The sequence below is a fragment of the Somniosus microcephalus genome, unplaced genomic scaffold (genome assembly GCF_052327205.1).
Source record: "Somniosus microcephalus isolate GS21.2 unplaced genomic scaffold, FLI_Smic_1.0 unresolved_chr9, whole genome shotgun sequence".
Taxonomy (NCBI): Eukaryota; Metazoa; Chordata; class Chondrichthyes; order Squaliformes; family Somniosidae; genus Somniosus; species Somniosus microcephalus.
In genome coordinates, this window is record NW_028225187.1 from 26212402 (window position 1) to 26228443 (window position 16042).

Here is a 16042-nt window from a genome sequence, read left to right on the forward strand (position 1 = left end):
GGGGGGGGGGGGTTGATGGTGTGAGGAGGACAGGGGTCGGGTTGGTGGGAGGTAGGGCGTTGTCGTCTGGGCGGGCGGGGTTCCACCAGGGATTGCCGCTGTCAGACCGATGGAGTTGGGTGGGTGGTGCTCATTGCCCACTCTGGAACGCCATGGGGCATTGCCAGTCGGCCGAACTGTGTATTCTCAGCTGATGCTTGACAAGTCATGTTTGACAAATTTGCTGGAGTTCTTTGAGGAAGTAACATATAGGGTGGATAAAGGGGAACCAGTGGACGTAGTGTATTTAAACTTCCAAAAGGCATTTGACAAGGTGCCACACAAAAGATTATTGCTTAAGATAAAAAATCACGGGATTGGGGGTAATATTCTGGCATGGATAGAGGATTGGCTATCTAACAGAAAGCAGAGAGTTGGGATAAATGGTTCATTCTCGGACTGGCAATCAGTAACTAGTGGTGTTCCACAGAGGTCAGTGCTGGGTCCCCAACTCTTTACAATCTATATTAACGATTTGGAGGAGGGGACCGAGTGTAACATATCAAAGTTTGCAGATGATACTAAGATGGGAGGGAAAGTAGTGAGTGAGGAGGACATAAAAAACCTGCAAGGGGACATAGACAGGCTAAGTAAGTGGGCAGAGATTTGGCAGATGGAATACAATACTGGAAAGTGTGAGGTTATGCACTTTGGCAGGAAAAATCGTAGAGCAAATTATTATCTTAATGGCAAGAAACTGGAAAGTACTGAAGTACAAAGGGATCTGGGGGTCCTGGTGCACGAAACTCAAAAGGTTAGTATGCAGGTGCAGCAAGTGATTAAGAAGGCCAATGGAATGTTGGCTTTCGTTGCTAGGGGGATAGAATATAAAAATAGGGAGGTATTGCTTCAGTTGTACAAGGTATTGGTGAGACCGCACCTGGAATACTGCATACAGTTTTGGTGTCCCTACTTAAGAAAGGACATACTTGCTCTCGAGTCAGTACAAAGAAGGTTCACTCGGTTAATCCCGGGGATGAGGGGATGGACATATGAGGAGAGGTTGAGTAGATTGGGACTCAACTCATTGGAGTTCAGAAGAATGAGAGGCGAGCTTATTGAAACATATAAGATTGTGAAGGGGTTGGATCGGGTGGATGCGAGGAGGATGTTCCCGATGATGGGTGAAACTAGAACTAGGGGGCATAGTCTTAGAATAAGGGGCTGCTCGTTCAAAACTGAGATGAGGAGGAACTACTTCACTCAGAGGGTGGTAGGTCCATGGAATATGCTGCCCCAAAAAGCTGTAGAAGCGACATCATTACATAAATTTAAAACAGAAATAGACAGTTTCCTAGAAGTAAAGGGAATTAAGGGTTACGGGGAGCGGGCAGGAATTTGGACATGAGTCTAGGTTCGGATCGGTCATGGCCCTGTGGGTAGTGGAGTGGGCCCAGGGGCCGTGTAGCCTGATCCTGCTCCTATTTTGTGTGTCTAATTCTGTTAGATTCAGGAGATGGTTCTGTGATAGTAGATTGGCGGTTAGGATTAGATCAGCCATGATCTTATTGAATGGCGGAGCAGGCTCGAGGGGCCGATTGGCCTACTCCTATTTCTTATGTTCTTATGCAGTGTACGTTGTGGTTGCAGAGGCTCCTGGCACCGGGGGAGTGAAGTTCAACATCCAGAAACGGCCGTACATCGTCAACAGTCAGACCTTCAGTGGGACGGAACAGAACACCCAGCAACTCCAGGGCTCCGAGAGATACCAGAGTCCCAGGTACTGACTGACAGTGAGAGACACGCACAGTCCCATGGACTGAGAGAGACGCGCGGTCCTAGGGACTGAGAGACACAGTGAGAGAGGCAGTCCCAGGGACTGAGAGACACAGTCCCAGGGACTGAGAGACAGTGAGAGAGACACAGTCCCAGGGACTGAGAGACAGTGAGAGAGACACAGTCCCAGGGACTAGGACACAGAGACTCGCGGTCTCAGGGACTGAGAGAGACCAGCGGTACCATGGACTGAGATAGTGAGACACACATGGCCAGACACTGCCTTTAGTTCGATGTTGTACTGACTGGTGACACGCCCTGGGTTTAGTGTGATGTACTGTGACCGGGGACACACTGGGTTTAGTGTGATGTACCGTGACCGGGTTTAGTGTGATGTCCTGTGTCCGGGGACACACTCTGGGTTTAGTGTGATGGACAGGAAACTCTCGATTTACCGGCACCTAAATAACCGGACACCTCGGTTAACCGGCAAAATTCAGGAGTAGGTTCAGGTAAGTTTTACTTCATATTGTACTTGCCTTCCTCGATCTGTTGCTGTGCAAGGGTGTGGCTGCAGCTGTTGCTAAGCTACAGAGATGCTTGGAACTTGTGGCCATTGTTCTGCACCTGTTGCTAAGCAACAGGGTTTGTTGCTTTATACGGAGCTCTCCGCATCTTTTAACTATAGCTCTCAGTTATCCGGAATTTTTGATGAACCGGCGTCCCGTCGGTGCCGGATAAAAAAGAGTTTCCTGCACTGTGACCGGGGACACACTCTGGGTTTAGTTCCCATGGATTGGAGGGTAGCTAATGTTACCCCACTATTCAAAAAAGGTGGTAGAGAGAAAACGGGGAACTTTAGACTGGTAAGCCTGACCTCGGTAGTGGGGAAAATGCTGGAGTCCATTTGGATGATCAGCCATGATCTCATTAAATGGCAGAGCAGGCTCGAGGTCCCGAATGGCCTACTCCTGCTCCTATCTTCTATGTTTCTATGTACTGACTGGTGACGCACTCCGGGTTTAATTTGTTGTTGCGTTGACTGGTGACACACACACCCCCCCCCCCGCCAGTAAACCCATTTAGTTTGACGTCCTGACATGTGAGGTGCTCTGTGATTGGTTGCAGCTGCTCTCCGACAAAGCCCGACGATTGGCCACAGGCGATGAAGGAGTACGTGCAGCGATGTTTCACGGCCTGCGAGACAGAAGTTGACAAGGATCGGACGGAGAAGCTGCTCAAGGACGTCCTACAGGCCCGGCTCCAAGATGGCTCGGCCTACACGATAGACTGGAGCAGCGAGCCTCTGCCAGAGTACGTATCACGCCTGGCATCAACGGGTGCTGCATTTCGGCCTCTTCCTGTTCCTATGTTACAAGCTCGAGGGGCTGAATGACCTGTTTCTGTGCAGTGGGCTTGCGAGGCTTTTTGGACCTCCTATTCCTGCGTTAAAGGCTCGAGGGGCTGAATGGGCTCTTCCTGTTCCTATATAACCAGCTCGAGGCTGCTGAATGGCATCCTCCTGTTCCCATGTAACAGGCTCAAGGGGCTGAATGGGCCTCCTCCTGTTCCCGTGTAACAGGCTCAAGGGGCTGAATGGGCCTCCTCCTGTTCCTGTGTAACAGGCTCAAGGGGCTGAATGGGCCTCCTCCTGTTCCTGTGTAACAGGCTCGAGGGGCTGAATGGGCCTCCTCCTGTTCCTGTGTAACAGGCTCGAGGGGCTGAATGGGCCTCCTCCTGTTCCTGTGTAACAGGCTCGAGGGGCTGAATGGGCCTCCTCCTGTTCCTGTGTAACAGGCTCGAGGGGCTGAATGGGCCTCCTCCTGTTCCCGTGTAACAGGCTCAAGGGGCTGAATGGGCCTCCTCCTGTTCCTGTGTAACAGGCTCGAGGGGCCTGAATGGGCCTCCTCCTGTTCCCGTGTAACAGGCTCAAGAGGCTGAACAGCCTCCTCCTGTTGTGTAACAGGCTCAAGGGGCTGAATGGCTCCCTCCTGTTGCTGTGTAACAGGCTCAAGGGGCTGAATGGCCCCCTCCTGTTGATGTGTAACAGGCTCGAGGGACCTGAATGGGCCTCCTGTTGCTGTGTAACAGGCTCAAGGGGCTGAATGGCCCCCTCCTGTTACTGTGTAACAGGCTCAAGGGGCTGAACGGCCGCCTCCTGTTGCAGTGTAACAGGCTCAAGGGGCTGAATGGGCCTCCTCATGTTGTTGTGTAACAGGCTCAAGGGGCCTGAATGGGCCTCCTCCTGTTCCTGTGTACCAGGCTCGAGGGGGCTGAATGGGCCTCCTCCTGTTTCTGTGTAACAGGCTCGAGAGGCCTGAATGGGCCTCCTTCTGTTCCTGTGTAACAGGCTCAAGGGGCCTGAATGGGCCTCCTCCTGTTCCTGTGTAACAGGCTCGAGGGACTGAATGGGCCTCCTCCTGTTCCTGTGTACCAGGCTCGAGGGGGCTGAATGGGCCTCCTCCTGTTCCTGTGTAACAGGCTCAAGGGGCTGAATAGCCTCCTCCTGTTCCTGTGTAACAGTCTCGAGGGGCTGAATGGGCCTCCTCCTGTTGCAGTGTAACAGGCTCGAGGGGCTGAATGGGCTCCTGTTGCTGTGTAACAGGCTTGAGGGGCTGAATGGGCCTCCTCCTGTTGCTGTGTAACAGGCTCGAGGGGCTGAATGGGCCTCCTCCTGGTCCTATGTAACAGATGCAAGGGGCTGAACGGCCTCCTTCTGTTGCTGTGTAACAGCCTCGAGGGGCTGAATGGCCTCTTCCTGTTGCCGTGTAACAGGCTCGAGGGGCTGAATGGGCCTCTTCCTTTTGCTGTGTAACAGTCTCAAGGAGCTGAATGACCTCCTGTTGCTGAGTAACAGGCTCGAGGGGCTGAATGGGCCTCCTCCTGGTCCTATGTAACAGATGCAAGGGGCTGAACGGCCTCATTCTGTTGCTGTGTAACAGCCTCGAGGGGCTGAATGGCCTCTTCCTGTTGCCGTGTAACAGGCTCGAGGGGCTGAATGGGCCTCTTCCTTTTGCTGTGTAACAGTCTCAAGGAGCTGAATGACCTCCTGTTGCTGTGTAACAAGCTCGAGGGGCTGATTGGGCTCCTCCTGTTGCTGTGTAATAGGCTCGAGGGCCTGAATGGGCCTCCTCCTGTTCCTGTGTACCAGGCTCGAGGGGCTGAATGGGCTCCTCTGTTCCTATGGTAACAGGCTCGAGGGGCTGAATGGGCCTCCTCCTGTTCCTGTGTAACAGGCTGGAGGGGCTGAATGGGCCTCCTGTTCCTGTGTAACAGGCTCGAGGGGCCTGAATGGGCCTCCTGTTCCTGTGTAATAGGCTGGAGGGGGCTGAACGGACCACCTCCTGTTCCTGTGTAACAGGCTCAAGGGGCTGAATGGGCCTCCTCCTGTTCCTGTGTAACAGGCTCAAGGGGCTGAATGGGCCTCCTCCTGTTCCTGTGTAACAGGCTCGAGGGGGCTGAATGGGCCTCCTCCTGTTGTGTAACAGGCTTGAGGGGCTGAACAGCCTCCTCCTGTTGTGTAACAGGCTCGAGGGGCTGAATGGCTCCCTCCTGTTGCTGTGTAACAGGCTCGAGGGGCTGAATGGGCCTCCTGTTGCTGTGTAACAGGCTCAAGGGGCTGAATGGCCCCCTCCTGTTGCTGTGTAACAGGCTCAAGGGGCTGAACGGCCGCCTCCTGTTGCAGTGTAACAGGCTCAAGGGGCTGAATGGCCCTCCTCATGTTGTTGTGTAACAGGCTCAAGGGGCCTGAATGGGCCTCCTCCTGTTCCTGTGTACCAGGCTCGAGGGGGCTGAATGGGCCTCCTCCTGTTTCTGTGTAACAGGCTCGAGGGGGCTGAATGGGCCTCCTCCTGTTCCTGTGTAACAGACTCGAGGGGCCTGAATGGGCCTCCTCCTGTTCCTGTGTAACAGGCTCGAGGGACTGAATGGGCCTCCTCCTGTTCCTGTGTACCAGGCTCGAGGGGGCTGAATGGGCCTCCTCCTGTTTCTGTGTAACAGGCTCGAGAGGCCTGAATGGGCCTCCTTCTGTTCCTGTGTAACAGGCTCAAGGGGCCTGAATGGGCCTCCTCCTGTTCCTGTGTAACAGGCTCGAGGGACTGAATGGGCCTCCTCCTGTTCCTGTGTACCAGGCTCGAGGGGGCTGAATGGGCCTCCTCCTGTTCCTGTGTAACAGGCTCAAGGGGCTGAATAGCCTCCTCCTGTTCCTGTGTAACAGTCTCGAGGGGCTGAATGGGCCTCCTCCTGTTGCAGTGTAACAGGCTCGAGGGGCTGAATGGGCTCCTGTTGCTGTGTAACAGGCTTGAGGGGCTGAATGGGCCTCCTCCTGTTGCTGTGTAACAGGCTCGAGGGGCTGAATGGGCCTCCTCCTGGTCCTATGTAACAGATGCAAGGGGCTGAACGGCCTCCTTCTGTTGCTGTGTAACAGCCTCGAGGGGCTGAATGGCCTCTTCCTGTTGCCGTGTAACAGGCTCGAGGGGCTGAATGGGCCTCTTCCTTTTGCTGTGTAACAGTCTCAAGGAGCTGAATGACCTCCTGTTGCTGAGTAACAGGCTCGAGGGGCTGAATGGGCCTCCTCCTGGTCCTATGTAACAGATGCAAGGGGCTGAACGGCCTCATTCTGTTGCTGTGTAACAGCCTCGAGGGGCTGAATGGCCTCTTCCTGTTGCCGTGTAACAGGCTCGAGGGGCTGAATGGGCCTCTTCCTTTTGCTGTGTAACAGTCTCAAGGAGCTGAATGACCTCCTGTTGCTGTGTAACAAGCTCGAGGGGCTGATTGGGCTCCTCCTGTTGCTGTGTAATAGGCTCGAGGGCCTGAATGGGCCTCCTCCTGTTCCTGTGTACCAGGCTCGAGGGGCTGAATGGGCTCCTCTGTTCCTATGGTAACAGGCTCGAGGGGCTGAATGGGCCTCCTCCTGTTCCTGTGTAACAGGCTGGAGGGGCTGAATGGGCCTCCTGTTCCTGTGTAACAGGCTCGAGGGGCCTGAATGGGCCTCCTGTTCCTGTGTAATAGGCTGGAGGGGGCTGAACGGACCACCTCCTGTTCCTGTGTAACAGGCTCAAGGGGCTGAATGGGCCTCCTCCTGTTCCTGTGTAACAGGCTCAAGGGGCTGAATGGGCCTCCTCCTGTTCCTGTGTAACAGGCTCGAGGGGGCTGAATGGGCCTCCTCCTGTTGTGTAACAGGCTTGAGGGGCTGAACAGCCTCCTCCTGTTGTGTAACAGGCTCGAGGGGCTGAATGGCTCCCTCCTGTTGCTGTGTAACAGGCTCGAGGGGCTGAATGGGCCTCCTGTTGCTGTGTAACAGGCTCAAGGGGCTGAATGGCCCCCTCCTGTTGCTGTGTAACAGGCTCAAGGGGCTGAACGGCCGCCTCCTGTTGCAGTGTAACAGGCTCAAGGGGCTGAATGGCCCTCCTCATGTTGTTGTGTAACAGGCTCAAGGGGCCTGAATGGGCCTCCTCCTGTTCCTGTGTACCAGGCTCGAGGGGGCTGAATGGGCCTCCTCCTGTTTCTGTGTAACAGGCTCGAGGGGGCTGAATGGGCCTCCTCCTGTTCCTGTGTAACAGACTCGAGGGGCCTGAATGGGCCTCCTCCTGTTCCTGTGTAACAGGCTCGAGGGACTGAATGGGCCTCCTCCTGTTCCTGTGTACCAGGCTCGAGGGGGCTGAATGGGCCTCCTCCTGTTCCTGTGTAACAGGCTCAAGGGGCTGAACAGCCTCCTCCTGTTCCTGTGTAACAGTCTCGAGGGGCTGAATGGGCCTCCTCCTGTTGCAGTGTAACAGGCTCGAGGGGCTGAATGGGCTCCTGTTGCTGTGTAACAGGCTTGAGGGGCTGAATGGGCCTCCTCCTGTTGCTGTGTAACAGGCTCGAGGGGCTGAATTGGCCTCCTCCTGTTCCTGTGTAACAGGCTCGAGGGGGCTGAACGGGCCTCCTCCTGTTCCTGTGTAACAGGCTCGATGGGGCTGAATGGGCCTCCTCCTGTTCCTGTGTAACAGGCTCAAGGGGGCTGAATGGGCCTCCTCCTGTTCCTGTGTAACAGGTTCGAGGGGTTGAATGGGCCTCCTCCTGTTCCTGTGTAACAGGCTCGAGGGGGCTGAATGGGCCTCCTCCTGTTCCTGTGTAACAGGCTCGAGGGGCTGAACGGGCCTCCTCCTGTTCCTGTGTAACAGGCTCGAGGGGCTGAATGGGCCTCCTCCTGTTCCTGTGTAACAGGCTCGAGGGGCTGAACGGGCCTCCTCCTGTTCCTGTGTAACAGGCTCGAGGGGGCTGAATGGGCCTCCTCCTGTTCCTGTGTAACAGGCTCGAGGGGCTGAACGGGCCTCCTCCTGTTCCTGTGTAACAGGCTCGAGGGGCTGAATGCAGGAGAACTTGCAGGGGAATGAGGAATGTGCAGTGGGACTAATTGGAAAGCTCATTCTATGAGCCGGCACAGACACGATAGGCCGCGTGGCCTCACCCTGTGCAGTATGGTGACCCGTGGTGAGGGGTGGGGTCGATCTCTGGCGATGGGCGGGCTAGATTGCTGTTGCGGCTCCTTCACTTCCCCCCCTCCCCTCTCTCTGCAGCCTCAACAAGGACGAGTTGAAGAGCCCGCAGAAGAAGAAGCGCTGGGAGCTGCCGAGCGTCCAGTCCCACCGGGGGGGCCTGGTGTCCAGCCCCTCGCAGCGGGGCTCCATGCCCGCGGGAACGGGCCACCGCAGCGGGGGCTCGCAGCGGGCGCGGGGCAGCGGCCAGCCCTCCCGTTTTGGCTACCGCAACGTCTTCACGCGGGAGTCCAGCTCCTCCTCCAGCACTGGCTCCCGCTCCCGGTCAGTGACCCGCTCCCGGTCCTCGTCCAGGTCGCCGCACAGGCGCCATCACCGGAGGTAAGGTCCCGGGCGGAGGGTCAGTGCCATGTGTGTCCTCCTGCTCCTCCACTTTCTTCAAACCCTTCGTTGATACCTCCTGCCCTCGCACTTGGCCGGCCCCATGTCCTGGTGGTCTGCAACCACCCACAAACTTAAATCACAACTTCTTCCATCTCCCCCGCTCGTACTGGGCTGCCTCACGTCCTCCATGTATTCAGGCTCTCATCCCTCGATCGACTTCATCCCTCTGACCTCTTGTGTCTCTCTCTCTCTCTCTCTCTCTCTCTGTCCCCCGCTCGCACTGGGCTGCCTCACGTCCTCCATGTATTCAGGCTCTCATCCCTCGATCGACTTCATCCCTCTGACCTCTTGTGTCTCTCTCTCTCTCTCTCTCTCTCTCTGTCCCCCGCTCGCACTGGGCTGCCTCACGTCCTCCATGTATTCAGGCTCTCATCCCTCGATCGACTTCATCCCTCTGACCTCTTGTGTCTCTCTCTCTCTCTCTCTCTCTCTGTCCCCCGCTCGTACTGGGCTGCCTCACGTCCTCCGTGTATTCAAGCTCTCATCCCTCGATCGACTTCATCCCTCTGACCTCTTGTGTCTGTCTCTCTTTCTCTCTCTGTCCCCCGCTCGTACTGGGCTGCCTCACGTCCTCCGTGTATTCAAGCTCTCATCCCTCTATCGACTTCATCCCTCTGACCTCTTGTCTGTCTGTCTGTCTCTGTCTCCCTCGGTTCATCCCTACAATCGCTTCTACACTATGAGCAGTGCTCAGCTTAGCGCCCTCTGAACGCACCTCCCCTCTCCCTCTTAAGACCTAAATACCCAGTCCTACATTCACCCCTTAATCTTCTAAACTCGAGGGAACACAAGCCCAGTCTGTGATACCTATCCTCATTGTCTAACCCTTTTAGTCCCGGTATCATTCTGGTGAATCCGCACTGCCCCCCTCTCCAAGGCGAATATATCCTTCCTGAGGATGCGGGGCCCAGAACTAAACGCAGTACTCCAGGAAGGATGTTCTTGCCATGGAGGGAGTGCAGCGAAGATTCACTAGACTGATACCTGGGATGGCAGGAATGACGTATGAGGAGAGATTGTGCTGATTGGGCTTATACTCGCTGGAGTTTAGAAGAATGAGAGGGGATCTCATTGAAACTTATAAAATTCTAACAGGACTAGACAGACTAGATGCAGGAAGGATGTTCCCGATGGCGGGGGAGTCCAGAACCAGGGGTCACAGTCTAAGGATAAGGGGTAAGCCATTTAGGACAGAGATGAGGAGGAATTTCTTCACCCAGAGAGTGGTGAACCTGTGGAATTCTCTACCACAGAAGGCAGTAGAGGCCAATTCATTAAATATATTCACGAAGGAGTTGGATATATTTCTTAAGACTAAAGGGATACGGGGAGAAGGCAAGGGACAGGGTACTGAATTTGGATGATCAGCCATGATCGCATTGAATGGCGGAGCAGGCTCGAGGGGCCGAATGGCCTACACCTGCTCCTATCTCCTATGTTTCTATGAGCAGTGCTCAGCTTAGCACCCTCTGAACGCGCCTCCCCTCTCCCTCTTAAGACCTAAATACCCAGTCCTACATTCCCCTTCTAAGAACATAAGAAATAGGAGGAGGCCATTCGGCCCTTCGAGCCTGCTCCGCCATTCAGTGAGATCATGGCTGATCATCTGCCTCAACTCCATTCACCGGGCCTATCGCCATATCCCTTGATGCCTTTACTAGTCAGAAATCTATCGACTTCTGTTTTGAATATACCCAATGACTGAGCCTCCACAGCCCTCTGGGGTAGAGAATTGCAAAGATTCGCCAACCTCTGTGGGAAGAAATTTCTTCTCCTCTCAGTCCTGAAAAGCCTACCCTTTATACTGAGACTGTGGCCCCTGGTTCTAGACTCCCCAGCCAAGGGAAACATTCTCCCAGCATCCACCCTATCAAGCCCTGTAATAATTTTGTATGCTTCAATGAGATCCCCTCTCATTCTTCTGAATTCAAGAGAATACAGGCCTAGTTTACTCAATCTCTTCTCATACGACAGACACTCCCTGTATCGCACAGACTTTTCCTGTATCCCCCCAAGCGCACTCTCTCCTCCGCGTATCCCCCTCGCTTCTCGCGGGTGTCTGACGGTGTACCTCTCTCTCCCCGGCAGTGGTAGCGGCTCGAGCTCGGGGTCGGAGAGCAGCTCCTACTCCAGCAGCGAGAACCGCCCTGCGGGCTGCAGGAAGCCCATGCAGAAGGGGCGAGGCCGAGGGCGGATGGACCGGGGTCGGGGGCGAGGGCGGATGCAGCGGAACAGACGGTAAGGAGCGCGGCGTGGGGGTGGGTGGGGGAGGGGGGAGTTCAGGTACTGCCTGAGCCCAGTGAGTCCGTGGCTGGTGTGGATATGAGGTGGGCCTGGGCGGGGGTTCAGCGGCTAGTCCTTGGTTCGTGGGATGGGAGCTGGGTGTCCCTGTTGCTGGTGAGGGGGCAATGGGATGAATCTCTGTGTTTCGTTTTGTGATGGTAAGGGTGAGGGTGTCGCTATCAGCCCCTCTCTGGAGGGGAGAGGCGTATCCCTGAGTGTCTAGATCCAGGACAGTCAGGATTCTGACGGAGCGGTTGTACCCTGACCAAGGATCATTGTCCGCACCTTCCCCTCCAAGTCAGAAGGTCATGCGTTTGAGCCCTGCTCTGGAGACTCAAGCCCCATAATCCAGGCCCACACTCCCCGGTGCCAGTACTGAGGGAGCGCTGCACTGTCGGAGGTAGATGTATATACTCTAGGACTCGAGCCCCATAATCCAGGCCCACACTCCCGGTGCCAGTACTGAGGGAGCGCTGCACTGTCGGAGGTAGATGTATACACTCTAGGACTTGAACCCCATAATCCAGGCCCACACTCCCGGTGCCAGTACTGAGGGAGCGCTGCACTGTCGGAGGCAGATGTATATACTCTAGGACTCGAGCTCCATAATCCAGGCCCACACTCCCCGGTGCCAGTACTGCGGGAGTGCTGCACTGTCGGAGGTAGATGTATATACTCCAGGACTTGAGCCCCATAATCCAGGCCCACACTCCCCGGTGCCAGTACTGAGGGAGCGCTGCACTGTCGGAGATAGATGTATACACTCTAGGACTCGAGCTCCATAATCCAGGCCCACACTCCCCGGTGCCAGTACTGCGGGAGTGCTGCACTGTCGGAGGTAGATGTATATACTCTAGGACTCGAGCCCCATAATCCAGGCCCACACTCCCCGGTGCCAGTACTGAGGGAGCGCTGCACTGTCGGAGGTAGATGTATATACTCTAGGACTCGAGCCCCATAATCCAGGCCCACACTCCCCGGTGCCAGTACTGAGGGAGCGCTGCACTGTCGGAGGCAGATGTATATACTCCAGGACTTGAGCCCCATAATCCAGGCCCACACTCCCGGTGCCAGTACTGAGGGAACACTGCACTGTCGGAGGTGCCGTCCTTCGGGATGAGACGTTTAAACAAGGACCCTGTCTCCCCTCTCAGGTGGATGTAAAGGATCCCACGGCCGTGATTGGAAGACGAGCAGTTAGTGGGGCAGGGGTTGTTCTCCCCGGTGTCCTGAGTCTCAATGATTATCACAACAACCAGCATCAATAAAAAAAAAAAGCCAGATTATCCGGTCATTATATTGCTGTTTGTGGGAGCTTGCTGTGCGCAAATTGGCTGCCGCGTTTCCCGCATTACAACAGTGACTCCGCTTCAAAGTACATCTTTGGGTGGAAAGCTCTTTGGGACGTCCTGAGGTGGTGAAAGGCGCTATGTAAATGCACTGACAGCCCTCCCCTGCCTCTCTCTCACTCACACCGCAGGGACTTTGACATGCCGGGAGCCGGCAAGAAGAACCGGCGGGCGAAGCGCCACGGCCAGCTGGCCTTCGAGGACCCCGACAAGGAGTTCAAGAAGCAGAGGCGGGCGGCCCGCTTCCAGCACGGCCAGCCCAAGAAGCTGCGGGGCGAGCCCCTGGTCCTCCAGATCAACAGCTACGACAGCGGGGCCGAGCCCCTCGACTGGGACCACATCAAGATCGTGGGCAGCAGCCAGGAGATCACCAAGCATTACCTGCGGCTGACCTGCGCCCCCGACCCCTCCACCGTCCGGCCGGTCTCGGTGAGTGTGTGTACCTGTGGGGGGCAGGTTGTGTGTGTGTTCAGAGAGGTTTAGGTGACCTCATACAGGAAACACACAGCATGCAGGTACAGCAACCAATTCGGAGGCAAATGGCATATTGGCCTTTATTGCAAGGGGGTTGGAGTATAGAAACCTAGAAGATAGGAGCAGGAGTAGGCCATTCAGCCCCTCGAGCCTGCTCCGTCATTCAATGAGATCATGGCTGATCATCCAAATTCAGTACCCTGTCCCTGCCTTCTCCCCATATCACTTGATCCCTTTAGCCTTAAGAAATATATCTAACTCCTTCTTGAATATATTTACTGAATTGGCTTCCACTGCCTTCTGTGGTAGAGAATTCCACAGGTTCACCACTCTCTGGGTGAAGAAATTCCTCCTCATCTCTTGGCTAGAAAAAGCAGTAAACCTGAGGATTGGGAGCAGTTTAGGATTCAACAAAGGAGGACAAAGGGATTAATTAAGAAAGGGAAAATAGAATATGAGAGTAAGCTTGCAGGGAACATAAAAACTGACTGTAAAAGCTTTTATAGCTATGTGAAGAGAAAAAGATTGGTGAAGTCAAGCGTAGGTCCCTTACAGTCAGAATCAGGGGAATTTATAATGGGGAACAAGGAAATGGCAGGCCAACTAAATACATACTTTGGTTCTGTCTTCACAAAGGAGGACACAAATAACCTCCCAGAGATGCCGGGGAACATAGGGTCTGATGAAAGGGAGGAACTGAAAGAAATCAGTATTTGTAGGGAAATGGTGTTAGGAAAATTGATGGGACTGAAGGCCGATAAATCCCCAGGGCCTGATGGTCTACATCCCAGGGTACTTAAGGAAGTGGCCCTAGAGATAGTAGATGCATTGCTGGTCATCTTCCAGAACTCGATAGACTCTGGAACGGTACCCATGGATTGGAGGGTAGCTAATGTTACCCCACTATTCAAAAAAGGTGGTAGAGAAAAAGCGGGGAATTATAGCCTGACCTCAGTAGTGGGGAAAATGCTAGAGTCCATTATAAAAGATGTAATAGCAGAGCACTTGGAAAGCAGTGACAGGATCGGACAAAGTCAACATGGATTTACAAAAGGTAAATCATGCTTGACGAATCTACTGGAATTTTTTGAGGATGTAACTGGTAAAATAGATAAGGGAGAACCAGTGGATGTGTATTTGGACTTTCAGAAGGCTTTCGATAAGGTCCCACATAAGAGATTAGCGTGCAAAATTAAGGCACATGGGATTGGGGACGACAGAATGCAAAGAGTTGGAATAAACGGGTCGTTTTCCGAGTGGCAGGCAGTGACTAGTGGGGTACCGCAAGGATCGGTCCTAGGACCCCAGCTGTTCACAATATATATTAATGATCTGGACGAGGGAATTGGATGTAATATCTCCAAATTTGCAGATGACACAAAGCTGGGTGGGAGGGTAAGCTGTGAGGAGGATGTCGTGAAACTCCAATACGATTTGGACAGGTTGGGTGATTGGGCAGAAACATGGCAAATGCACTATAATGTGGATAAATGTGAGGTTATCCACTTTGGTGGCAAAAACAGGAAGGCAGATTATTATTTGAATGGCAATAGATTGGGAGAAGGGGAAGTGCAAAGAGACCTGGGTGTCCTTGTGCACCAGTCATTGAAGGTAAGCATGCAGGTGCAACAGGCGGTTAAGAAGGCAAATGGTACGTTGGCCTTCGTAGCAAGAGGGTTCGAGTACAGGAACAAGGATGTCTTGCTACAGTTGTACAGGGCCTTGGTGAGACCGCACCTTGAGTATTGTGTGCAGCTTTGGTCACCTTACCTGAGGAAGGACGTTCTTGCCATGGAGGGAGTGCAGCGAAGATTCACCAGGCTGATACCTGGGATGGCAGGAATGACGTATGAGGAGAGATTGTGTCGATTGGGCTTATACTCACTGGAGTTTAGAAGATTGAGAGGGGATCTCATCGAAACCTATAAAATTCTGTCAGGTCTGGACAGACTAGATGCAGGAAGGATGTTTCTGATGGCCGGGGAGTCCAGAACCAGGGGTCATAGTCTAAGGATAAGGGGTAAGCCATATAGGACTGAGATGAGGAGGAATTTCTTCACCCAGAGAGTGGTGAACCTGTGGAATTCTCTGCCACAGAGGGCAGTGGAGGCCAGTTCATTAAATATATTCAAGAAAGAGTTGGATATATTTCTTGAGGCTAAAGGGATATGGGGAGAAGGCAGGGACAGGGTACTGAATTTGGATGATCAGCCATGATCTCATTGAATGGCAGAGCAGGCTCGAAGGGCCGAATGGCCTACTCCTGCTCCTATCTTCTATGTTTCTAAATGGCCTACCCCTTATCCTTAGACTATGACCCCTGGTTCTGGACTCCCCGGCCATCGGGAACATCTTTCCTGCATCTAGTCTGTCCAGTCCTGTTAGAATTTTATAAGTTTCAATGAGATCCCCTCTCATTCTTCTAAACTCCAGCGAGTATAAGCCCAATCGACCCAATCTTTCTTCATACGTCATTCCTGCCATCCCAGGTATCAGCCTGGTGAATCTTCGCTGCACTCCCTCCATGGCAAGAACCTCCTTCTTCAGATAAGGTGACCAAAACTGCAGACAATACTCCAGATGTGGTCTCACCAAGGCCTTGTACAACTGCAGCAAGACATCCTTGTTCCTGTACTCAAACCCTCTCGCTACAAAGGCCAACATACCATTTGCCTTCTTAACCGCCTGCTGCACCTGCATGCTTACCTTCAGCGACTGGTGTACAAGGACGCCCAGGTCTCGTTGCACTTCCCCTTCTCCCAATCTATTGCCATTCAGATAATAATCTGCCTTCCTGTTTTTGATATGGAGATCGGGCAGGAAAGTGGAGTTGAGGTCGATGATCAGCCATGATCTTATTGAATAGCTGAGCAGGCTCGAGGGGCCGTATGGCCGACTCCTGCTCTTACGCCTTAGGCAGTGCAACGAAGGTTCACTAGATTGATTCCTGGGATGAGAGGGCTGTCCTATGATGAGAGATTGTGTAGAATGAGCCGATACTCTCTGGAGTTTGGAAGAATGCGAGGTGATCTCATTGAAACTATTGCCGGCAAGAATGGAGATTTTTGGGTGCTTACCCGGTTAAACTAAGTTGGCAGGGTGGGGCTCCAGGATGTAGCATTAGAGGACTAACAAAGGATTGAGAGAGACGGACAGCACTGAAGCAAGAAATTGTAAGGTATTGGGTGCGGTCAGACTAAGAGAGAGCACAGGTTGGTCTAAGATAGGTTTACAGTGTATCTATGTGAACACGCGAAG

The 16042-nt window shown here is 53.8% G+C and overlaps 1 protein-coding gene across 4 annotated transcripts in view; it reads left to right on the plus strand.

The window, feature by feature from the left end:
- Positions 1 to 16042, plus strand: part of leng8 (leukocyte receptor cluster (LRC) member 8) — a 92242-nt gene that overhangs the window by 18129 nt on the left and 58071 nt on the right. For 3 of the 4 annotated variants that reach the window (XM_085979671.1, XM_085979672.1, XM_085979674.1), the window contains exons 7-11: positions 1612 to 1759; positions 2884 to 3069; positions 8316 to 8615; positions 10767 to 10916; positions 12442 to 12739. In XM_085979671.1, the coding sequence (XP_085835797.1) occupies positions 1612 to 1759; positions 2884 to 3069; positions 8316 to 8615; positions 10767 to 10916; positions 12442 to 12739 (1082 nt within the window). The remainder of the gene's footprint in view (positions 1 to 1611; positions 1760 to 2883; positions 3070 to 8315; positions 8616 to 10766; positions 10917 to 12441; positions 12740 to 16042) is intronic. The other variant, XM_085979673.1, reaches the window with a different exon arrangement.